The following is a 26,046-nucleotide window of genomic DNA, read 5'->3' on the forward strand; positions in this document are numbered from 1 at the left end:
TATGTAGTTTGGCCAGTAAATGTTAAGAATCTTCCTTAGGCATTTAATTATGAAAGCTTTCATCTGTCCGATACATTTTCTTGGCACTTTCCAAGTTTCTGTTCCGTATAGTAGCACAGTCTTCACGTTGCTGTTGAATAATCGTATCTTGGTTTTACTTGTCATCTGACGTGAAGACACATTTTTCTTAGCATATTGAATGCGTTTTGAGCTATTCCTATTCTCCGTTTTACGTCCTCCTCCGTCCCTCCTTTGCTGTTCAAAATACTGTCCAAGTAGTTAAATTTCTCTACCGTTTCTAATTCCGTGCCTCCTAGTGTTATTCCCATTTCTCTTGGTGTATTTATTTTCATTATCTTAGTTTTTCTGACGTTTATGTTAAGTCCGACCTTCTTCGCTGCCTCTGCTACTTTTTCAGTTTTGCGTTGCATGTGTTGTCTTTTTTCTGTTAAAAGGCATATATCATCTGCAAATTCCAAGTCCTGTTTATGTTACTTATGTTACTAAAACTTATTTTACTAGTGATTCGGCTGAATGGGAAAAATGTTTTTTTGGAAATACTTACCAAATGTTTTGATAATGCACTGGTAAACGAAATCAACATCGACTAAGTCATTGGATACTCTATTACAACTGTTAGCTAAAGTTAGAAGGGCATTCACCTTGCCTTCTTTAATCCACCTTTCACATCTTTTCTTCAGGTCTTTCTGGATTGGAATTTGCGTCGTCTAAAACATAAACAGGCCGATAAAAATAGAAGAAACGACATTTAAGAGCCTAGCCGCAAATATTTTACCGAGCGAATCGAAACTTACTCTCCTATTACTACTTTTTCTTTCTTTACAAGGTAAATTACGTGTAGTAAAATTCTCACTGGTATGGAAGCTTTAAAACTGCCAGTATTTATTACATACACTACTCATCATCATCATTCTCTTAGCCTTATCCCTATGCGGGGTCGGCTTCCCTAATTGCATTTCTCCACACAATTCTATCTTGGGTCACATCAATGTTAATCCCCTTTACCAACATGTCCTGCCTTATCGTCTCCCCCCAGGTCTTCTTTGGTCTTCCTCTCCTACTCCTTCCAGGAATCTGCACTTCAGCTATTCTTCGTATTGGGTGATTAACATCTCGACGTTGAACATGACCAAACCATCTTAACCTATGCTCTCTAATTTTGGCATCAATTGGTGCCACACCTAGACTTCCCCTAATATACTCATTTCTAATTTTATCCTTCTTTGTCACTCCACTCATCCATCTAAGCATTCTCATTTCCGCCACATGCATTCGTTGTTCCTCTTTCTTTTTCACTGCCCAACATTCAGTTCCGTGCATCATAGCCGGTCTTATGGCTGTTTTTTAGAATTTTCCCTTCAACTTTATTGGAATTTTTCTGTCACACAACACACCACTCGCTTCTTTCCACTTCATCCATCCAGCCCTAATTCTACTGCATGCATCTCCATCTATTTCTCCATTACTCTGTAATACCGATCCTAGGTAGTTAAAACTATTGCTTTTCATCATTTCACCATCCAAAGATACCATTTTATTTGTAGTAACTCCATCTTAAAATGAACATTCCAAATACTCTGTTTTTGTCCTACTAAGTTTTAAACCTTTTTCCTCCAGAGCTTGTCTCCACTGTTCCAGTTTTTGTTCTAAGTCTCTTTCACTATTTCCTATTAACACTACATCATCAGCATACATTAGGCACCATGGAATACTACCCTGTAGTTTCGATGTTATCTGGTCCAAAACTAATGAGAATAAATAAGGACTAAGCACCGAGCCTTGGTGCAATCCTACTTTCACCTGAAATTTATCAGTCTCTCCCACACCTGTCCTAACACTAGTCGTTACTCCCTCATAAATATCTCTCACAATCTTTACATATTCGCCAGGGACTCCTTTCTTATTGAGAGCCCACCACAGAATCTCTCGAGGAACTCTATCATATGCTTTCTCATGATCAATGAATACCATATGAGCGTTGGTCTCTTTATTCCTGTATTTTTCCATCAGCTGCCTTACAATGAAAATTGCATCTGTTGTTGATCTGCCCTGCATAAAGCCAAATTGATTATCGGATATTTCGGTTTCTTCACGTATCCGTCTATCAATTACTCTCTCCCATATTTTCATGGTGTGGCTAAGTAGTTTTATAGCCCTGTAGTTTGTGCATTGTTGTATGTCTCCCTTGTTTTTGTAGACAGGTACTAATATACTGCTTCTCCATTCGTCTGGCATTTGTCCAACTTCCATAATTCTATTAAATAGACCTGCTAGCCAACTTATTCCTGTCTCTCCCAATGCTCTCCATACTTCCCCAGGAATATCATCTGGTCCGACTGCTTTTCCTTTCTTTATTTTTTGAAGCGCTTGAGCCACTTCCTCGTTTGTTATTCTGGTAACTTTTGCTGTTACTGTCTCCGTTAACTCGACAGGCTGTCTGTCAAATTCTTCATTTAATAAACTGTCAAAATACTTTCTCCATCTCTTTTTGACATCCTTTTCGTGAATTAGTATTTTATTATTTTCATCTCGGATACATCTAATCTGATTAAAATCTCTTGCTTTCTTTGCTCTCTGTTTGGCTATTTTATATATCTTTGCTTCGCCTTCCCTGGTATCAAGTTGATCGTATAGGTTTGATCAACTTGATACCAGGGAAGGCGAAGCAAAGATATATAAAATAGCCAAACAGAGAGCAAAGAAAGCAAGAGATTTTAATCAGATTAGATGTATCCGAGATGAAAATAATAAAATACTAATTCACGAAAAGGATGTCAAAAAGAGATGGAGAAAGTATTTTGACAGTTTATTAAATGAAGAATTTGAAGAATGAAGAATTACACATACTACTGTCAGTGTCAAATATTTAGTGGCCTTGTTTCCAAATTCTGTTCGACTGAGTGCGTTGTATGACAAAGATAGCAAATGTTCGATTTGGAAAATATCACCACGGACATAGTGTTAATTTTCTTCGAATCCTGGAAAAACTAATAAATATTTTTGAAAAATTTAAATGCAAAATGAAAGATAACATCATTACCGAGGATAGAAAGTTCCTTAGACTAAACAAAAGGTTTCTTTTGAATGAGATATTTGAAATTAAAAATCACACTCAATTTTCTCTTCGTTTTCACCCCTGTAGCTTATTAGAATAAACATTATAAAAGTTTTCAGGGATTTTCTACCATCGGTAGTGATATAATCTTCCATTCTGCGTTTAAATTTTTCAAAAATACTTATTAGTTTTCTGAGGATTCGAAAAAAATGAATGCATTTAAATACCATTGGAGCCGAACGATACTTAAATCGATTTAAACTTACCGCAAATAATTTCTTTAAAATTTTCTCTTCTCCAATTTCGGCCAAGACAGCTATTAGCATTACTTGCGTCGCAGCACGTCCATGGACTTTAGTTGAAACATCTAAAATTTTTTGTAATAGCTCTTCGTTTTGGGACAAAGCTATGTCTCTTATTAATTCGAACTGCAGAGGTGTAACCTTGTGCTTTTCGGCGAATGTGATGAACATATTTAGAGCCTCTTCCAATTCACCCCTAAAAATTAGAAAAATGTTAATAGCTATTGTTTTACGCGTCGCCATGAGACGGGGGATACAATAAAATTGCACTCTACAGTCATTGCACTCATTTTAAAACGTTTTTATATACTTGGCTTGGTCTTTGTAACTATGTCACTATATCCGCAAATTTTGTAATCCATTTTAAAAATACTTCTAGGCTATCTAGGCACCTGAAATTTTCAGAATAGCTCAGAACTAGCTAACGATACAATATATAACTGCTATTACATGGATAAATCGATTTTATTTTAATTTCAAACTTTTTTAAAATTGTGACTAATGCAATGGCATTTAGATTCCATTTTAAAGTACGTCAACAAATCGATATCAACAAATTGATGGTGGCTCAGTGGTAGAGTATTAGACTACAGATCGAGAGGTCCCGAGTTCGTGTACGTATTTTTTTTTTAATAACTAATGAAAAGGTAATATACTAAAAACTCATATTTTGTAAGTTAATTATTATATATAAATACAAGCTGACCCGGCAGACTTCGTACTGCCTCAATAAATAAAAACAAACTTTTGCATACAATAAACAATAAACAAAAGTAATTCGTAATTAATAAACAAAAAATGCTCGATGTGAATGAGGTTTTATTATTATTTTTAATTAATAGATGAAGTTTTTCAATCTTAAAAGCAACATTAATAATATTGAAAATATTATAAATATTACTAAAAGATTTTTAAATTGAAAAACTTATTGGTACATTTTCCTGGTGACACCTCCAAGGCTTCTACAATTTGCAAGCCAAATGGATGCTGCAGTGAAGACAAAGGGAAGGAATTCTACACTATACAATTCACATCCCCGTCTGCAGCTTGGTAAAGTTCCAACGGAAAATGCACCTAGTTACTCTACGGAGTAATACGAATATAAAATAAAAATGTATACCATTTTTATTATTCAGTTGCAAAGATCAAAGATATCCAGATGCGAAGGCAAAACAATCTTACTTTTCAATTAGAATACGGAGTGCAATCCAGCTCTCTGAATCGCGATTTTCGATTCTTATTGGAATCTCATCGGAGAGAGCGCAGGCTTGTTCTCCATATCCTAACTAACCAGCACCGAGAGTAGATAGACAACCTGCGTTCTGGCACATCCCCTAAATCGCAACCCTTAAATATTAATAAATGCCAAACGGCTTAACGTAGGATGACGTGTGACGTATCGTTGGAAAGGGGATGAAAAAGGGGGTTGAACGCAGTATGTGGCGTGCGCATCGGAATATGCCAAAAGGGCATTACGTCATATCTTCGTTTCTATTGGTCCGATTTTGACGTAAGAGGGCTCGTCGGAACGGGGAGGGGGTAACGAATAAGTTGAGACAAAAAACAAAGATGGCGGCAGTGCCAAAAGGGCATTACGTCATATCTTCTTTTCTATTGGTCCGATTTTGACGTAAGAGGGCTCGTTGGAACGTGGAGGGGGTAACGAATAAGTTGAGACAAAAAACAAAGATGGCGGCAGTGCCAAAACGGCATTACAGCATATCTTTGTTGCTATTGGTCCGATTTTGACGTATGGGGTGTCAAATAAAAGCGGTGACGACATAGAAGCCAACTGTCAATTCTTCTTCTTCTTTTCGTTTGTCAATTCTTCTTCTTTTCCGTATAGTGCCTAACAGAACGTGACATTCGACATCTTTGTTGTCATTAGTCCGATTTTGACGTATGGGGTGTCAAATGAAAGCGGCGGAGACACAGAAGCCAACTGTCAAGTCTTCTTCTTCTTTTCGTTTGTCAATTTTTCTTCTTTTCCGTATAGTGCCTAACAGAACGTGACATTCGACATCTTTGTTGTCATTGGTCCGATTTTGACGTATGGGGTGTCAAATGAAAGCGGTAACGACACAGAAGCCAACTGTCAATTCTTCTTCTGTCAACGTTCAATATTAACTGTCAATTCTTCTTCTTTTCCGTATAGTGCCTAACAGAACGTGACATTTGACGTATGACGTGACATTTATGTGTGACGTGGCAAAGCGCTGACATTCGACGCAGAACGTGACATTTGACGTAGATATGTGACATTGTTCAGTTTTCCGTCCGACATTTGACGCAGAACGTGGCATTTATGAGACATTGTGACACTGAACATGTTCAGTATTGATATGAATCCCACCGAGTACATACATAGGGTTATGGAATTTCAAACTAAACTTAATCAGTTAAATAAAGATATTAAATCATATGAGGATATAAAACAAATTAAAAGACATTTCGATAGTCTGCATATTGAGGACAAAACGTGGAAGCCTGAAGAGTTGAATTTACAGCAGCAGCAGCAAGGTCTTTACGCTTTTAGAAAACTACCACAAGCTACATATCCATTGAGACGTATTCAGCCTACACCATGGGTGCCAGCAACAACACCAGCGAGTATGTGAAAAGTGAAATAGACAATGTCTTTGCAATGTCTTGTGTAATATTAGCATCTATATTTATCTTAATTATAAAAATTATGTTTGAAATTGTAAAGAGAAAATTTGAATCTTCATGTAATATAAGACTTGATCAGTAAATAAGGTGTTTAAATAAAAAAGCAAAAATCTCTCTCTAAAAATATTTATTTATACATAGAAAAATTACAATGGTAATATTGTATAAGAAAACCAGTGACGTAGACGATCCACATTTCTTTCTGTACACGAAAATAGTCCAACGGCGTGACAGGGGTTTGTAGCAGGACCAACGTTTCCAGTAGCAAGAGGCGTGCCATCAAACTTGCAAACATCAATAATAAGGGGAAAAACTCCAAAAATGTGACATTTCTTGCTTAAAAATTCTGCTTTTTGTTCTCCTCGAACGTATATGTAATCGGCTGCATACAACAACTTGGTTTCTAGTATTTCATTTATTTTGGACAATTCTACTGCTCCATCAGAATATCGAATGCCAAGCAGTTTTTTCTCCACGTATGATGCTGTCTTCTTATCATCATTACTTAGCGCATCGAATGGTTTAGGAGGTAAAAAGATATAATGACTTCGTTTAAAACCTATTTCGATGGTAAGTTCTTTGGGAACAAACCACCCGTCCACAGCGAATCCCTGAATATCTACGAATGCTACTCTCATGATGACTGCTCTTGTACTACTGACACTTTATGCGTCTAATTTAGACTTTTTACAATTTCGGTAAGTGGGTAGTACTCCATTACGCAGTCGTGAATTATAATGCAGTAGGCCTTGGTATTTTCGGGAAAACCATTATGTGCTTCAATATCGAGTTTTACGTCAACAGTGGATGCTTTCATGCTTTCTTCTTGTTTTGAACAGTCGATGACGAACAATGCACGATTCTTAAAAGCTGAGAAATCGAGTAGAGGTCGCTTTTGTTGGGAATGTACGTAGCTGGGATAAAATTCGGTATAGTTGAAATAGGCCTCGTTGTAGTCAGTTTTGCTGAAATCCAACTGCATTCTCTCGTTTGGCCAATATTCTCCATTTAAGGATAATCTAATACTTTGGATGCTAACATTGTCAAATAAGGTAGGATCAGCTGTAATCGTGTTACGTTTGCCTGTTTGAAAGAAAACAATGACATAACGTGGTCTTTCAACTGATGTGCTAGTTTTAACGGCCCACACTTCACGCCTAGCCCCTTTGGTAATGGTAGGCAATTCGTGCAATTCCCACTTTCTAAATGGAATAACTATAGGTTTATCTTGTTGAATGGACTTCATTAGTTCTAGTTTAATTTCGTCATTTGGAAATATGTGCTTCACTCTGAGTTCAATGTTGGTGATGTTAATCTTTGCTTTTGTAGTTTCATCAGTAATAATTAAACAATCGTTGTCGTTTCGAGCTCGAACTAGTCTTATTGTTTGACGACCACACGTAATCATTGGATAATCGTTGAAAATGTTAAAAATATGCTTAAGAGGTATCTGTATGTTGAATGAATTATCTGCATCGTGTAGAATGGGATCATTAGGGTAATTCCAACCCGCCATAACCATATAATGGGAATCTTCTTGATTGTAACACGTCATGGCACGTACAGCACTTACGATACCAGGATCCCGCACTGTTTCCATCTCCCGTGCGCTTTCGCTGTACGTACACGAATCGAAAAGAAAAGCACCCACATTGTTGGCTAGTTTGACTACGCCAGATCCTTCTTTATCGACGAGTGATCCTTTAATGCACAACAAGGTTTCGCTCATTGCAAAAAACGAGTCAACTTGATTAATGCTAAATTCTACAATATCATTACAGTTGAATGATTTGATGAATGGTGCATAAGTTCGGTATTCGGCCTTTCGAATCGACTCATCAAACATTGGCTTACGATAAATATCGAATATTGGAGGCATTACGATGTTGTCTGAACATTCTTGTTTTTCATACATTGTTGTAATTTTTTAGTTTAAAACCAAGTGATTGTAAAAACAATTTTTTTGCGAACGTAAGAGGTTTCCGCTTCGACACAACTAATGGTGTTCTTTTAATATGATGTTGTCGCTTGAACGGCTGCACAACTAATGGTGTCCTTTGAGCAGTAGATGACCTTATTACTAGTCCCATTTCCCTCTTGATCTAAGTTCCAGCACCAATGTGCTCTCTTCTCCTCTAAAGTTTACAGGTCGTCCTTCTTGATCGAGAGCCAAGACAGTGATATTGGTAAGTTCACGCTGCGACACAACGGGTAAATACAACAAATTGTGAGGAGTTTCGTCAATTGCGTACCCAGGATTTGATTGTATGACAAATTCGTAGATCGTATGAGCAGGTCTGTTACCGTCGAAGGCTCCAGTACTAATGTTACATTCAAAGCGTATGCTAGATACTTTAATAATCCTAACAGGTAGATTCGAAGAATGTATCCGTCCAGGATTGAGTATTGCCGGAGAAAATCCCAATACTGTACCAAGGCTATCAGGTTGCTTAAACGAAATCCTATATTTGCTAAATATTTGACACTGCAACGTGTTGTGGTTAGGTTTTAGACTAAATATCGATTCTGGTTTAAGCTCATTGTCAGCACCCAGTTTCTTTTGTATGTATTCTTCAATATCGGCAATTTCATAACATCCATCGGGAAAAGCAAAGTTTTGCCATTTGTTTTTGTCATTGCAGTAATAAAACTTGTTATTTTCAATGTTTGGTATACTGTTGTAGGAATGGAAGGCACGAAGAGCTATTTCGTAATCTTTTTTCGGATCCAACACGATTGGTGTGGGTGGTTGAAATGAAAATGTATAAGTGGTACTAACTACTCTCAACAACTGCGACATGATGACTGATTCAAGTCGATAGATTAATAGATTTATATATATAGGTGAATAAACACCATTTTTTTTTCACATATTTTTTATTTGTTCTAAAGCAAGTTTACATAAATGACAAGATGCTTGAGAATCGGGTGGTCCATCCCAGTGAGTCCTCCAATCTGGTCTGTTGTAATGTACGAAGCACGGAAGTAGTATCTGCAAGTTAAATTCTCCTCGATATTCCCCAGGCAATTTATGCCATACACTTAACAATTCTGAAGGTCTAACAGTCCGTATAATATACTCTAGCGGTATGTGTTTTAGTTCTTCTTCACTATATTCTGTAAAACATTTTTCGCGAAACATATGGGACATAAGCAATCTACTACTGTCCATTATATAAAAACTTTAAGCATAAATGCCCACAAACGATTTGATTGTAAGTTTGATACTGGTGATTATTGTAGAAAATTCTGGCACGTGCACCCAGATATTTCACAAGTTCTTTGGTCGGCTTCAAATTACCAAATGAATCGAAATATTCCACGTCGTTGTTTATCTTTCTATATGCTACCCAATGTGTTCCGTTATGCGCGGACACATCCAAGTTAACTATTGCACATTCTCGTTGTCGAGGACCGTCTCTAGGCAGAGCGTCATTCATGAAAACTCCTCGAAAATGTGGTATGTTAAGTATTTTCGCGTAATGTGCAATGTCCAAGTCGTACAGCGGACGATTGGGCAGCTTTATTGGAAGTTTTTTTTCAAATACAAGCCGAATCCGCCTCTGGGTTTCTTACGTAGGTACAGGCCTGAACCGATATGTTCCATTGCCTTATTATGACGTATATCCTCTTCCAATTTCTTTTGGGCATTTTTTGCGTCGACCACAGTTTTTGCCGCCCCCGCAGCACCACCCGCTAAAGCCCCCAATGCCGAAAGACCAGCAAAGAGAGGTATGAGTGGTAGGAAACCTCCAGATTTTAGTGGTAATACGCGAGGAACGTCAATTTCTTTTCGGCCGCCAAGTCTTTTGATTATGGATTTTGCAATTCGTGCAGCAGTCAAAGCAGTATTGTGTAACGATGCTCCTCTCTTCATGGACTTTGCAATTTTTGAGACAACATCGCGATTGAAAGAGTAACGCCCCTTTCTTCCACGACGTAACTGACATCCCATTCCCAATTTTCTTTTCGTCTTCATTCCACCGGTTACAAGTAAGGCAGCAGTTTTTTCACCAAAGCTAGCGTCTTTCGACTTGAATCGCTCCCAGGCTCTATTTTACAATTCCTTATCGGCCTTGTGACGTTCTTCGAGAGATGAATGTTGCGAGTAAGCGATATCGTGTTGTTTACACGCTGCGTCTAATGGATTAATGCCTGGATCTCCACGTGCAAGACGTTTTTGTAGTTTTGTTCCAGCTATAAAGAACGTATTTTTTTTACTTATAAAACACAACAAAATTGTCGCAAAGTTACTTACGTCCACAGTACTGATAACCGCCAGGAATATGTAGCTCAAATGGCAGTTTATTAATTAAAGAGTTCACGAGACCTCCTCCTTCGACGACCAACATTGGACTGATGCCATGCAAGTGATGACATCTATAATATATTGCCGTACTTATGTACTACACTTGCCACACGATGAAGATCGTTCAACAAGAGCAGACGTTGCCAATTGATAATCTGGACATTGTCCAGAAAGTGACAGTCAGTAAACATGGTAAATTGCTACCAAACTCATTTAGAGCCATTATTTGCGGTCCAAGTGGGTGCGGAAAAACGAATGTCATGCTATCACTTTTATTTAATCCGAATGGCGCCAAATTCAAAAATGTCTATGTTTATTCGAAATCCCTTTTTCAACCGAAATACCAACTACTGCAAGATGTAATAGCCCAAGTCAAAGGTGTTGGGTACTTTCCATACAAAGACAATGAAGAAATTATCAGTCCAGATGAAGCACAACCAAACTCAATTTTTTTATTTGACGATGTTGCATGTGATGGCCAACAGAAGATTCGCGAGTATTATTCCATGTGCAGACATAAAGATATTGATGCCGCTTATTTATGTCAAACATATTCAAAAATACCGAAGCAGCTAATAAGAGACAATTGTAACATGATTGTATTATTCAAGCAGGACGAGATAAATTTGAAGCATATATTTGATGAACACGTATCGCCAGACATGTCGTTTGATGAATTTAAAAAACTCTGTTCAGAATGTTGGACGACAGACCGCTATGGTACTTTGGTCATTATGAAAGATTTTCCCCTTAACAATGGCCGGTACCGCAAAGGATTTGATAAATATATAAAATTGTAAGTTGATGTATTGTTTAGTCGTCAACAAGATGTCTTATGATGCGGTCGCCATTGCCATTCGCAAGAAGAAAATTGCCGAATTGGCTAGATCAATTCGCAAAAAATATTTGGCATTGAAATTAGGCAAGACAGAACAAGATGAGTCACTAAATAAACTTTTTAAACCAATCTCGAAACCTCTCAAGGATATTGCGCAATCATCAAAAACGTTGCATCATGCTATCGATAACAAGTTTAGACAAGTTAAAAAAGAAGAAGATGTGAAAAAGGAAGAAGTAGGACTAAAAAAAGAGCCGAATATAGCAGAAAATCGTACACCAACACCACCAGTATCATTTATTAGTGATGGAGATGTGTTTGAAAACAACGATGAAGAAGATGAAGAATATGAAGATAGCATAGAAACACACCAATCGCAAGATAACGAAACCGAACAAGTAATGTTTGATCCTGATAATATTTCTGAAGATGCATTCAACGAATATATGGAGCAATATCCTCCGATGAGTCATGAGTATATAAAAGAATTTTGGATGAAGTCTGATAAAATCGATAAAAACTATGGACCTATTTACAATGATTTGTTGGGCTGGACGTGGGGTAAACGACGAATAAAGTTTAACAAAGACGGTGCCATAGAGGTTATGGATGACGCCAAAAATGGTCAAGGAGGATCGGTGCAGGAGACGCCTGGACTATATCACCTTATTTTCTATGATAATCCTGATCCTGAATACTACAATGAAGAAGATAAAAATTTATACAAAACGTTATTAGAGAAAACCGAAGTTCATCTGAATTCAATAGGCCGCCTTAAAGGTTCAAGTGGAGACAAATATCATTATATTATTAAGCCATTGTTTAGACCTGCATCTACATCAACGGTAGCAAAGAAACCGTCACAGTCTACATCAACGATAGTTCAGAATCTGTCACAGTCTAAATTAACGGTATCACAGAATCCGTCACAGATAAATACTCGATCTACTACATCATCAGCACTAAAGCAACCACCACATAGTCGTTTACCAACTCGTTCAACATCATCTCAATCAGCGTCTCCACAGCTACCTTCGCCAGCTGCATCCTCCAAAGGATCAGGGCTTATCGATGACTCTCGTTTGATTTACAGTGAAACACCTAGGGAATATATTTACTGGGACGACCCAAATGAATTGGTGGAGCGTCTTCAACTCTTGGTGGCTTCGAAAGACGCCGGCAACACATCTCTCGACAACGAAATTGTAGCCATCATCAATGAACTAAAAGAAGCTAATATAATAGAGTAACTGGGAATGACAATATCATTTCCATTATGAGTGTCGACAAATTCGGTCATCATTCTCGTGGTGGTGGTGGTGGTAGCGCTCAAAAGGTGACGCGAGTTACATTTCCACATACTTCTGACGGAAATATTAATGCCGAAAATGTGAAAATTTGCAATGTCAAGGACCCATCAGAAAATGGTGATGCTGCAACGAAAAAATACGTCGATGCACAAATAAATGAGTTGCGTAACATACAGTCACCATTAATTCAAACACATGGTGAGTTGTTGATGAAAAAAACTGGGGAGATAGAAGGCTTAGCCATCGGACTAAATGAAGTAAGAGAAGAGCTCCATAAAACCACAGTTCCACTTCTCGAGCAAAAGTTGCAGAAAATAATGAAAAATGATTTGAATACACTAAAAAAGGATACGGAGAATAATGTAAATAAGTTGTTGCAGCAAAAAACTCGTGATATAAAGAATTTAACCATGGAACTAAACGAAGTAAGAAAAGAGCTTCATAAAACCACAGTTCCACTTCTCGAGCAAAAGTTGCAAAAAATATTCAAAGATGATTTGAATACACTAAAAAAGGATACGGATAAGAATATAAAATCGGCTGCAGAAACCATTGCACATCATGCGATATACGACATGAAGATGGAAAAGAAGATAAAAGAAATGAACGCGGCATTGCAGGATGTAGTAGACAACCTTCATTCGATGAATATAGATACCCGCCTGACAGCAATTGAAAGTCGTTTATAAAAATGTCTAAAGAAAAGGAACAGGTGGTGTATGAGTTGCATAAACCAGCACGAAAAAATTATCCTCGTCGACGAACAATAATCAAAGGAATCGATGACTTGTGGCAGATGGATTTGGCTGAAATGCGTCCTTATGCGCACCAAAATAAAAATTACAAACTAATACTAGTTGTAATTGATTGTTTTTCAAAATTTGTTTGGACACGCCCTCTAAAGAACAAAACAGGTGAGGAAATTACTCGGGCATTTTCGGATATTCTCGCCCATACTCAACGAGTTCCGCAAAACCTACAATCTGATCAGGGAACCGAATTTTACAACAGAAAATTTCAAAATTTAATGAAAAAACACGAAATTAATCATTACAGCACCTACACGGTTAAGAAGGCTGCCATTTGTGAAAGAGTTATTAGAACGTTGAAAGCAAAGTTGTACAAGTATTTCAGTTTACATGGATCATACAAATGGCTAGATGCACTACCTACAGTCACTGAGTAATACAACAATACAAAGCACAGTAAAACAGGATACAAGCCATCTCATGTCAACAAATCCAACGAAAAAGCCATTTTAAACAAAAGTTATAGTCATTTAAAGATTGCTGGTCCACGAAGATTTAAAGTTGGCGACATTGTACGTATATCAAAGGCAAAACATTTCTTTGAAAAGGCCTACACGCCCAATTGGACTACAGAATTATTTAGAATTGTACAAGTTAAGATAACGAATCCTATAACGTATTTGCTCGAAGACATGCAAGGTACACTGATTAGCGGCGGGTTTTACGAAGAAGAATTACAGAAAACAAAAAATCCCGACATTTACTTGGTTGAAAAAGTACTTAGACGAAAAGGCAATAAAATGTATGTTAAATGGTTAGGATTGGATAGCAAACACAACAGTTGGATTACTAGTTCAGATGTAGTTTAAGGATCTATATTTCGATACGCCGCGTAGACATACATTTTTTAGAAAATGCTGACAATTACACGCAAAGAGTGGGGGATTGAAAAAGTATAAATTCTCTCAGCAACCATCCGTCACATTCAGTTTGAGTTTCTCCAACCGACTTGTGTATTCAGTTGCAACAGCAGTAATATGGCTTCTCAAGATAGCGGATACGAAAGTGAAGAGACAATTATCTACGACGCTGAATTAGATCGAGTACTGGAAAAATATGAAGAAGCTGCCAAAGATGAGCCATATTATCTATTGGAAACTACCTATCCAATAGGATGTTTTCACATAAAAATTGGTCTATCTCCAGCTCGACAGTTTTCTCCATCCATTATTCTGTACCAACATGGTGAATGTACAAGAATCAGTTTAAACACATTCGAGTGGACTACCCTAATTGAGATGTTTATACAAATTATGGAAGAATTTTTCATACCACCTTTGCCCACCTGTTCCGATGAGTATGATCCAATCGAATTTGAGTGTGGTGATTTCTGCAAACTAAGACAATTGGTAATGGAAAATGTAAAGTTCCTGACTATCGAGAAACATGGAATCGAATATTATTTATGTGAAGATGATGTAAGCCAGATCCTGAGAGCAAACATTGATTTAGTGTCTCAACGAGTGTCGTTATTGGACAATTTACAGTTTTTTTCGTATTATAGAAATGTTGTATACTTTATTCAGCAAAATTGTCATAAGAGTAACAGTTTATATAGTCGACTTCACGCTTTAACTGCGTTTTGTGGAATTTTTCCAGATACTTTGTTAAGTCAAGCTTTGAATGAATATGTATGGTATTATAGCAATAAAGTTGTAAATGATTTGGATAATTGTTAATAAATAATATTAATAAAATATGTTGTCTTTTATTTTTTTTGACTTTAGAGAGTGTAACAGAGGTTATCAGAGGTCAGCAGAGGGTAGCAGAGCGCAGCAGAGGGTAGCAGAGGGTCACAGAGGATAACAGAGGCTAGCAGAGGGTACCAGAGACGTACAGACGTCATCAGAGACAAGCTAACAGAAGGCACAGACGATCACAGAGCGGTATAAGGGGTCAGCAGAGTGTAGCAGAGCGGAGCAGAAGGTAATAGAGATTAGCAGACGGTAGCAGAGCGCAGCAGAGGATAGCAAGTCGAATGTCACGTCATTCACGTTCAAATGTCACGTTCTGCTTCGAACTTCACGTCATTCACGTCACGTCATTTACGTCCTACGTCACATGTCACGTCATTCACGTCACGTCATTCACGTTCTGCGTCGAATTTCACGTCATTCACGTCCTACGTCGAATGTCACATATCACGTCAAATGTCACGTTCTGCGTCGAATTTCACGTCATTCACGTCCTACGTCAAATGTCACGTTCTGCGTCAAATGTCACGTCGTTCATGTCACGTCCTACGCCAAATGTCATGTCATACGTCAAATGTCACGTTCTCTTAGGCACTATACGGAAAAGAAGAAGAATTGACAGTTGGCTTCTGTGTCTCCGCCGCTTTCATTTGACACCCCATACGTCAAAATCGGACCAATGACAACAAAGATGTCGAATGTCACGTTCTGTTAGGCACTATACGGAAAAGAAGAAGAATTGACAAACGAAAAGAAGAAGAAGAATTGACAGTTGGCTTCTGTGTCGTCACCGCTTTTATTTGACACCCCATACGTCAAAATCGGACCAATAGCAACAAAGATATGCTGTAATGCCGTTTTGGCACTGCCGCCATCTTTGTTTTTTTGTCTCAACTTATTCGTTACCCCCTCCACGTTCCAACGAGCCCTCTTACGTCAAAATCGGACCAATAGAAAAGAAGATATGACGTAATGCCCTTTTGGCACTGCCGCCATCTTTGTTTTTTGTCTCAACTTATTCGTTACCCCCTCCCCGTTCCGACGAGCCCTCTTACGTCAAAATCGGACCAATAGAAACGAAGATATGACGTAATGCCCTTTTGGCATATTCCGATGCGTACGCCACATACTGCGTTCAACCCCCTTTTTCATCCCCTTTCCAACGATACGTCACACGTCATCCTACGTTAAGCCGTTTGGCATTTATTAATATTTAAGGGTTGCGATTTAGGGGATGTGCCAGAACGCAGGTTGTCTATCTACTACCGAGAGATTCTCCCACACGATTCAGAGAGCTGGATTGCACTCCGTATTCTAATTGAAAAGTAAGATTGTTTTGCCTTCGCATTGCAACTGAATAATAAAAATGGTATGCATTTTTATTTTATATTCGTATTACTCCGTACAGTAACTAGTTGCATTTTCCGTTGGAACTTTACCAAGCTGCAGATGGGGATGTGAATTGTATAGTGTAGAATTCCTTCCATTTGTCTTCACTGCAGCATCCATTTGGCTTGCATATTGTAGAAGCCTTGGAGGTGTCACCAGGAAAATATGATACCAATAAGTTTTTCAATTTAAAAATCTTTTAGTAATATAATATTTTCAATATTATTAATGTTGCTTTTAGGATTGAAAAACTTCATTTTTCAATTGCCAGATGACGCTAGTCACCTACCCTATTTGCTTCAGTTGCAATGTGTGGGAGAAGCTCTCGGTGCTGGTCAGTTAGGATATGGAGAACAAGCCTGCGCTCTCTCCGATGAGATTTAAATAAGAATCGAAAATCGCGATTCAGAGAGCTGGATTGCACTCCGTATTCTAATTGAAAAGTAAGGTTGTTTTGCCTTCGCATTGCAACTGAATAATAAAAATGGTATACATTTTTATTTTAATAAAGTTTAGTTAGAAGTAACAAAATAAAGTTTGTAGTGCAACAGTTACAATCTTAAACTTGTTTATCATATAATGAATATAACAGCTTTATTTTATCTACATTCAAAACAAACCTGTATTTATGATTGGGTTCGGGGTGCTTCCAACTCTATACGTGTTGATTAAATAAAATTAAATTAAATTAAAATTAAATTAAGGGCCGGTTGTTCGAACGCTAATCAACAATGATCATTATTAAATATTTAATTACTGTCACCAAAACTGTCAATGTCAACTTTGTTTGGGTTGCTGAAAACATAATTAATTACAATTATGAGATTTATTATTAATTATGTTAATAATTATTGTTATATTAATTGATTATAGTCTCAGAATTGTAATTAATTATGTTTTAACAATTGACATTGACAGTTATTAATTATTTGATAATGATCATTGTTGATTAGCGTTCGAACAACCGGCCCTAATAAATAAAACGAAATACAATTAAATAGAATTAAGTACAATTTCATAAAATTAAATAAAATGAAATAAAATAAAAAAAAATAAATGAAATTAAACAATGAAATAAAATAAAATAAACGAAAATAAATAAAATACTTAAATTAAATCAAATTAAACAATTTTAATTAAATTTTTTCTCCTGCTTGCGGTTCGTCAAAAAAGTTCCGTTTAGAGATATTTTTTGAAAATTTCGCAAAATTAAAAAAAAAATCATATTTTGCCCAATTTGAGTCCCAAAGTTAAACTGTTCCACTTCTCTTTTATGAAATTTGTCGCTCGTTCTTCTTCTGTCCTCAGAATATTTCTACGGCTTGAGATATTGTATTTTGGACACCGATTTCGCTAGAGAAAAAAATTTCAGTACGGTTCTGCTCGGAATTCAGCAAGGAGTCTAGCTACTTAATTCCGTATTTTTCACGTCATTATTATGAGAGTTATAGCGTCATCGGCAACCCCTCTTGTGACGTACGGGTATGAAAAATAGATAACAACCTATTCTCAGTCCTGCCGAATATAGGCGTAAAATTTCATAAAAATCGGTCAAACCGTTTCGGAGGAATATGGCAACTAACACTGTGACCAGAGACTTTTATACATGTAGCTGTAAATATTTTGGTGGCTACTAAAATGACCATATAAAACCGTATAAACCTTCCCTGAACTTTCACAAATAATTCAACATCAAAATTAGCCAAATCGGTCCAGCCATTCTCGAGTTTTAGCGAGACTAACGAACAGCAATTGATTTTTATACATAAGATTATATTATAGTTGTAGTGTAAAGTGGAACAAATGGATAAATAAAACAATAGTGTATAAGATAATCTTACCTTTCTAAATATATCCTTACTAGTGGCCCAAGCATAATATTATTGACGACACATAACTTCTTTTTGATTAATAAGTCGAACATTTCAGTTTGTTTGGCTTGATCTTTAAATGAATTTAACAACGCGACACAATTTCTTTGTACTAAGTCATGTCTAAATTCTGGTCTACAAAAAAGACATATATTAATATAAATAGGATGTCAGAATATTTTTTCTTTATAAACTTCATTTTATCATTGTCAATTTTCCAATAAAATCCATTTTTCTTATAAAAATGACAAAAGCTGCGACGAAAAAAAGAGAGAGAAAAATAAATACATAAAGAATAAAATAAATAAAAAACTACCAAAAATAAACAATAGAAAAATAATAATAATAAATAATGAAAATAAATAAAGGACATAAAGTGACTAAGAAGATCTAAACTTTCGATTTATTTATTTTATATCTAAACAATAGTATTTTGTATTTTGACAACGAAACCCGATTTGGGCTTTGAAACGTTAATAAATTCATTTTTTAGTAAAATTGTGGCTTATTTCCCATAGAAAATACTTAACTAAACTTTCGAGATGTTAAATCGGGTCTTAGTTTAGTAAAACAAATTTTAAATTAAAATGGATAGCAAAGGGGGCGTGCGGTTGATTTCACTTTGCTTCGCTACGAGGTGCTCTAGTGGATGTCAGTTCAATCCCTGGCTCGATGAACAGAAAAATAAAAAGGCTAACGCAGCAGTCTAAAATTCTAAAATAAATCTGCGGCTTAGACTGGAATACATACGCTGCTGTCTGATCGGCATATGGGGGAGCAGTATGACGAGGGATACGGGCTTGCGGCTCGGTGATATTCCTCCATAGATCCCTACCGGAAGAGCGTTGACGCCTAATATAGCAGTGTATACAGGGTGTCCCGAAAATATTGGTCATAAATTATACCACACATTCTTGGGTCAAAAAGAGTTCGATTGAACCTAACTTACCTTAGTACAAATGTGCCAATAAAAGAAGTTACAGCTCTTTGAATTTACAAAATGAAAATCGATTTTTTACAACATATCGAAAACTATTAGAGATTTTTTATTGAAAATGGACATGTATCATTGTTATGGCAGGAACATCTTAAAAACAAAATTATAGTGAAATTTGTCCACCCCATAAAATTTTGTTCCCTTAAACTCCCCCAAACTTTTGTGAACGTTCCAATTAATTAATTATTGTAGTACCATTAGTTAAACAGAACGTTTTTAAAACCTTTCTGCCTCCTAGTATTTTTTCGATAAGCCAGTTTTTATCGAGATGCGGCTTCTTTTTCAATGTATTTACGTAAAAATTTTATGGAGATTTTGTTCCTTTAAACCCTCAAATGTTTGTGTAAGTTCCAATTAAACTATTATTGTGGTACCATTTAGTTAAACACAGTGTTTTTAAAACTTTTGCCTCTTAGTATTTTTTTCATAAGTCACCTTTTATCGAGACGTAGCATTTTTTTCAAAATATACCTAACAAGCTGAAAATGTGAGCATTATCATAACGAAAAGTTTGTTTATTTACGTATTTAAATTCATAATATTGAAAATTGCTATTACGAAAAGTTGTGTAGAATTAAAAAATATGTTTTAATGTGCAATTATATCATTCTAATTTAAATGTCGTGAACTATAAAGATACTTTACTCGAAATTCATATTTTTTATATAACTCATATAAAATTAATAAAATGTGATATGTGATGGTTTCATCATAAATCTTAGACCATGAAGAGCTTTTTATGAAGAATAACTTTTCTTCGACAAATTAAAAATACAAGTGAAATAATATAAATGAAATTGATGATTTAAAATAAACCTTATTTTCGTTTTCAGCACTATCAAAACCTTAGGTTAGACGAAAATTAGCCATTCACCACACCGTGGTCAGTATCTCGAGAAATAAGCGTTATTTTAAGAGTGCCAATCGTCTATAAAGTCACATAACATTTTTCTTATTGCATATTTTGACCTGAAATTTTCCAGAAAACTTCTTCATGAATTATGTTTTATTCCTGTGTTGGCGAAAATTATAATCTAAAATGTTTATCATTCAACTTTTTTAAGTAAACATGAAACGAACGTAATCTGACGACAAAATGTTTAAGAATTAACAACTTCTCTTTTAATTTGTTTATACAGTTTGAATAAAGCTCGTTCTTATTTAAATACTTCAAAGATGACACAGTAAAATTTTCAAAAGGAAATATTTACAGCGACCAAAGATATAGCGAGGTAAAGTTGAAAAATCATTAAAATTAATTTTTCGCATTTTTGCATAAAATTTTATTTTTTAACATGTTCCACCAAGTCTAGATAAAAATAAACTTCATATTCAGATTCAGCGACCTCGAAAATATAAAGAATCGCCAAAATTGGTCATTCACCTTAAAGTTGATTTTCGTGGTCGGTATATAACGTAATTTTAGGGGTTGCTGCCGCTGCCGCTCGACTAAAAATGGAACAGTCTATTTATCCTTAAAGGGGAGGCCGTATACTCATACAAACCTTTTTAAAATTGTTAATAGGTACATTATTGCTTTCAAAATATAGGTACTCAAATTGTATTTTTAAACATCTTCGTTTCGTAAGTTTTCGTTGAAAATGTAAATTATAAATAAATTTTCAGATTATTAACAGGTCTCTATAATCGTACTTAACCATATGCAAATATGTGGTAGATTCGACAAATATTCAAAATATCTCGATAAACACTGGCTTATCGAAAAAGTGCTAAGAGGCAAAAAAGTTTTAAAAACATTATGTATAACTAAGGGTACCACAATAATAATTTAATTGGAACGTACACAAAAGTTTGGGGGCTTTAAGGGAACAAAACCCCATAAAATTTTTATGGGGTGCACAAATTTCACTATAACTTCTTTTTAAGATGATCCTGCCATAAGAATGCCACATGTCCATTTTCAATAAAAAATCTCTGATTTTTCGATACCTATATGAAAATAAAACGATTTTCATTTTGTAACTTCAAAGGGCTGTAACTTTTTTTGTGTGCACTATTGTATATAGGTAAGTGAGGTTCAATCAACCTATTTTTGACCCCAGAATCTGTGGTATAATTTATGACCAATCGTTTCGGAACACCCTGTATATAAAAATGAAATAATAATAATAACAGAGATAAAAAACAGTGAAAACTTATAACTTTTAAAACTCACCTATATTCAATACTCTCCACTAAACTTATAGCCTCCGTAAGCCTTCCTTCTTTGACTAACAACGTGGCTAGATCGATTGACTTATAATTATCTATCATAAAATCCGGATGGAGAGTCGTAATTTCGTTATAAAGATTTAAAGCTGCTTTGGTGTTCCCGTTGACTACAAAACCGTACATTAACGAAGACTTCATTCCTATCGTTTCTTCGTAGCCGTGTGCTAAAAACTGCTTCCGGAGTTCTTCTACTCTAGCCACGTTACCGAGATTGACGTGCATCTGGATTAGCCTACGAAGAGTTCCTCGGGTTTCCATGTCCTTCTCTGTTAATTCCACCAGATGGCACTCTAATTCTTCAACTGACATTTCGCGCTGAAAAAGAAAGATATAGATAGATAATAAAGAATTGAATTATGCGCGATCTGTCCCAAAAGTGTCCGAGATTCGTATACTCTTCGTCAATTAGCTCTTGCAATCTTCAGGCGACTTAACAACATGTGCCTCTTCTTCTTTTTCTTCAACTTTTTCCATTATGAGTTCGCTGTATTCATCCTCACAGATCTCTATTCTCCCAGTCACCTCTGAGGTCTCTATTTGATAAAACTCATTATGTATTTCAGTATTTTTCTATTTTAGGGGAGTGCAATTAGAACGAAAAGATACAATGTTAAGAATATGGGTGAATTCAACATTTTATTTTGATAAAAAATGTTTTTATTTTAGTTTTGATTATGCTTATGCTGAACCCGAATCTGACATTACAATTTGCAAATTTAAAATGGCGGATTTTTTCCTAAAAATCCTTAAAAAGTAGTTGTAAAATCCGAATTTTTTTTATTAAACGTGTTTGTTTACATATATGTGGATATTTTTGAGAGGTTGCTGAACCTGAATCAAATTTTGATAATTTAAATTATAAAATGGCAGATCCAAAATGTCGGATAACTTAAAAAATAGTTGTAAAATCATAATTTCTTTACAAAATGTATTTATTTCTACATATATTTATTTTTGAGAGCTTTGATAAACCTAACTTAAATGTTAACATTATAAACTATAAAATGGCGGATCAAAAATGCGGATTTTCTAAAAAGAACATAAAAAAGAACATTTTTCTAAAACATTTATTGTCTTTATTTTTAACAGGTTGTTGAATCTGAATTAAAGATTAAAAATTTAAATTTCAAAATGGCGGATCCAAAATGGCGGATATTTAAATGAAAACAAGTAGAATCCAATCAAACAAATATGGAATTTCATTCTTAAAAAAAAGATAAACAAATAATTTTCACAATAATATTAAAAATTAAAATGTATTAGAAAGAATATTAAAAAAAAAACAAATTTTCCATTAGAAGGATGTAATTACATATCGGGACATAGTTTTTAATTCCAAACAACTTTCCTTTATAAAAATTTTCAATATTGTGAAATATAAAGGTTCATTACTCACGAGTGAAATTCATATTTTTTGACATATTTTCTTTTTACTACATTCTTTTATAAAGAATAACTTTTTTTCGTAAAGCTGATATTAAAAAAGTTATCAATAGGTTCCAAGTTACGCAGACAAACTGTATAAGAGCTAAAAAAAATTTTTTTTGTTGAACATTTATTATTGTTGAAGCTTATTATTAAATGTATTTTAGGTAAGTTTTACAGAAAAAAGTTTTGATCACTCTGTATATACATTTATTCAGCTGGTAATTTTCGGTTTTTGTATTACATTTTTGTTATCTTTCTTAGTTTTCTCAAAAAGAAATTATTTATTTCATTTTTAAACTAAAATGATTCAGTGTTTTTTAAAGATTACATCCCAAGCTTTAAAAAAATAGCAAACAAATTGTATTAGATTTATTCAAATTTGAGTAATACCGTCTTAAAATGGTGGGAATTCTGTAAAACTACGAAGTTTTCAAAAATTACATTTTTTGAGACATCCTATTATTTGAATTAAATTTTTGAGATTTTTTTTGAACAAAACATCGTTTAGTAAGATGATTGAGAGGTAAATTGTGCAAATTTGAGAGTTTTATAAGTAAAATTGTATTAGTTACACATGTTTAAATCATTTTTAAACAAAATTCATGTAAGGCTCATTTTCCGCCCACACCGTACTTATGTCCATAAATTTTATTTCTTTTTATTACAACCATAAGATAGCTTATTTCATCTTATTTCATGTCCAATTTGTAAAATTTCTTTTGATCCATTAGTTAAAGAATTACATTAAAAAAACTCAACCGTGCACTTCTTACAACGCTAGTTTACAGTGCGCCAATGTGTGTGAGAAGGGTGACTTTAGCGTTATAAATAAAAAATTACAGAAGCTAGAGATTTAATTTTAGAAAAATCTTTATATAAAGTTTTTTTTGTAAAATTTTCTGAATTTTTCAATGGTCAAGTCAGTTTTTTTCTAAAAATTATATTTTCGGAGTTATTTAAAAAAAAACATCTAACTTCGCTGTTCATTTGTTTAATAAAAAATAAAGCACCCACTTCTCGAGTAGAACTTTTTGATATGTTGTTTATTAAACATTTCTTAATGAAATTACAAAAAGTTTTATCTTGTTTGATTTTTTCCGAAGTGATAATCTAAATGCACTCCCCTATTTGTTCTTTTCTCTCACTTGTCTCATGATGAATCTAGACATAACCAAGCTTTTATGAATCCGGCTAGTTCTTCGCCATAATGGTCTATGTGCTGTTCTATTTTTGAAGTTATACTTCTTTACGATCGAGAGTGAAATTTTATAATGCCGGGCGCATGCGCACACAGACATTATGTATTTCGATGCTAATCTTTCAAGATATGTATGTATCAGCGCTGTCAACGCAAATAAGTCATTATATCATATAAAAGGATATATTAGTGTTCTTAGTAAATGTATTATTTATTATAATTTTTGTGTCTTTGGATTTGTCTTCCTCGGGAATAAGATATTTTATAATATTAGTAAGTATATTTAAAGTATTTTTGTATACTTCACTTGGTCTATTAAATTTGTCAGTATGTATGAGAAATCTTGTAACTTGTCAAAGCAAAAGGAATATAGCTCAGTGGTAGAGCATGTGACCGGAGATCAAGAGGTCCCGGGTTCAAATCCCGGACGACTCATATTTTTTTTATATTTTTGGTATCATTTTAATATTTTTTTTTAAGTGGTAGGTAAAGAAAGTTAGTCTAATATTTAAATAAAATACAAATAACCTGTTAAGTATATTAATTTCGTTGAAATCATAATAATAGAAGTATAACTTCTTACGTGCGTACAAAGTACACACACATTCTTTTTTTTTCTTTTGTAACGGTGAAAAAGATTTTTGCTATTGAAGACATTAACTGATACGTCTATAGTTATGTTGATTTTTTGTCACCTTTTTGAAAATGGAGGACATGCATGACAGGTTCCACCCATCTGGAATCTCATCTGCTTCAATTTTATTGAACAACAATCGTATAATATAAAGGATACGATCTTAGCGCCTCCATATTTCGACAGTTCCATATTTATGTATGTTCCTGGTTCTGGTACTTTTTTGTGTTTGGTTTTCTTTATTGCTTCAGATACATCTTCCTCTGTAATCTCGGCCTCTTTAGTTATTATTATCACAGGGTATTGTGAGATATTCTTCTTCTTCAGGTTCCGTCCCCTATCGGAGGTTGGAAATCATCATCGCTATTTTAATTTTATTGGCCGCACTATAATTCTAATGAGCTGTAACCGAACCACTCTCTCAAACTTAGCCAGGATATTTTGCGTCATCCTGGGTTTCTCTTTCCTTGTATCTTCCCTTGCATAATAATTAACCTCCTGGGTTTCTCTTTCCTTGTATCTTCCCTTGCATAATTAACCTAAGTAATACGTACTTCTCGCCCCTCATTATATGATCCAGATATTGAATCTTTCTAATTTTAACAGTTTTTATGTCTTCACATTCTTTCTTCATTCTTTGTAACACCTCTATATTAGTTACTTTTTCAGTCCACGATATTCTGTGGATTCTCCTGTAGCACCACATCTCAAAGGAGTTTAATTTTTTGATTTCAGACTGTTTTATTGTCCACGTGGACAATTGTGAGATATACGCCGGTCTATTGTTCTGCAATAATTTTATGTATTGCTTTGTTCACTCCTTTGATGTAACTATCTGTAGTGTGATATTTTTATTTCGTTTGGTACTTCTGATGTTTTTTATTTATTTCCATGCTTCCGTTGATCTGTTATACCATATCGTGTTGTCTATATCTCTGCACATTCTCTCCCAGTATTCGTTATTCTCGAGCCTTATTTTTTAAAACGTTTTTTATATACTTGGCTTGGTCGGTGTCAAGGACTCCGCAAATTTTGTAATCCATTTTAAAAATAGGCTAGGCTACGTAGGTGCCTGAAATTTTCAGAATAGCTTGAACTAGCTAACAATGCAATATTTAACTGCTATTATACAGTGTGATTGATTAGTAGGGGAAAGCTCCGTAGATCCGTTATAGTAATGGATAGCGATAAAAGTTAATAACAAAAATTGTAGCCAACTTTGAGCCTCACATTACAAAATTAGTTAAAATTTTACTGGGTGTTCGATAACATAGTGGCAGATCAAACTT

The 26,046-nt window shown here is 35.0% G+C and overlaps 1 protein-coding gene across 2 annotated transcripts in view; it reads right to left on the minus strand.

Annotated features, from left to right (window-relative positions):
* Positions 1–26,046, minus strand: part of LOC114335761 (leucine-rich PPR motif-containing protein, mitochondrial) — a 44,561-nt gene that overhangs the window by 4,457 nt on the left and 14,058 nt on the right. Inside the window, exons 10-13 of one of the 2 annotated variants that reach the window (XM_050654198.1) lie at positions 21,442–21,812; positions 18,239–18,403; positions 3,343–3,574; positions 566–728 (exon numbers count right to left, since the gene is read on the minus strand). In XM_050654198.1, coding sequence (XP_050510155.1) covers positions 566–728; positions 3,343–3,574; positions 18,239–18,403; positions 21,442–21,812 — 931 coding nt within the window. The remainder of the gene's footprint in view (positions 1–565; positions 729–3,342; positions 3,575–18,238; positions 18,404–21,441; positions 21,813–26,046) is intronic. The other variant, XM_050654199.1, reaches the window with a different exon arrangement.

This window comes from Diabrotica virgifera, chromosome 6 (genome assembly GCF_917563875.1).
Source record: "Diabrotica virgifera virgifera chromosome 6, PGI_DIABVI_V3a".
Taxonomy (NCBI): domain Eukaryota; kingdom Metazoa; phylum Arthropoda; class Insecta; order Coleoptera; family Chrysomelidae; genus Diabrotica; species Diabrotica virgifera.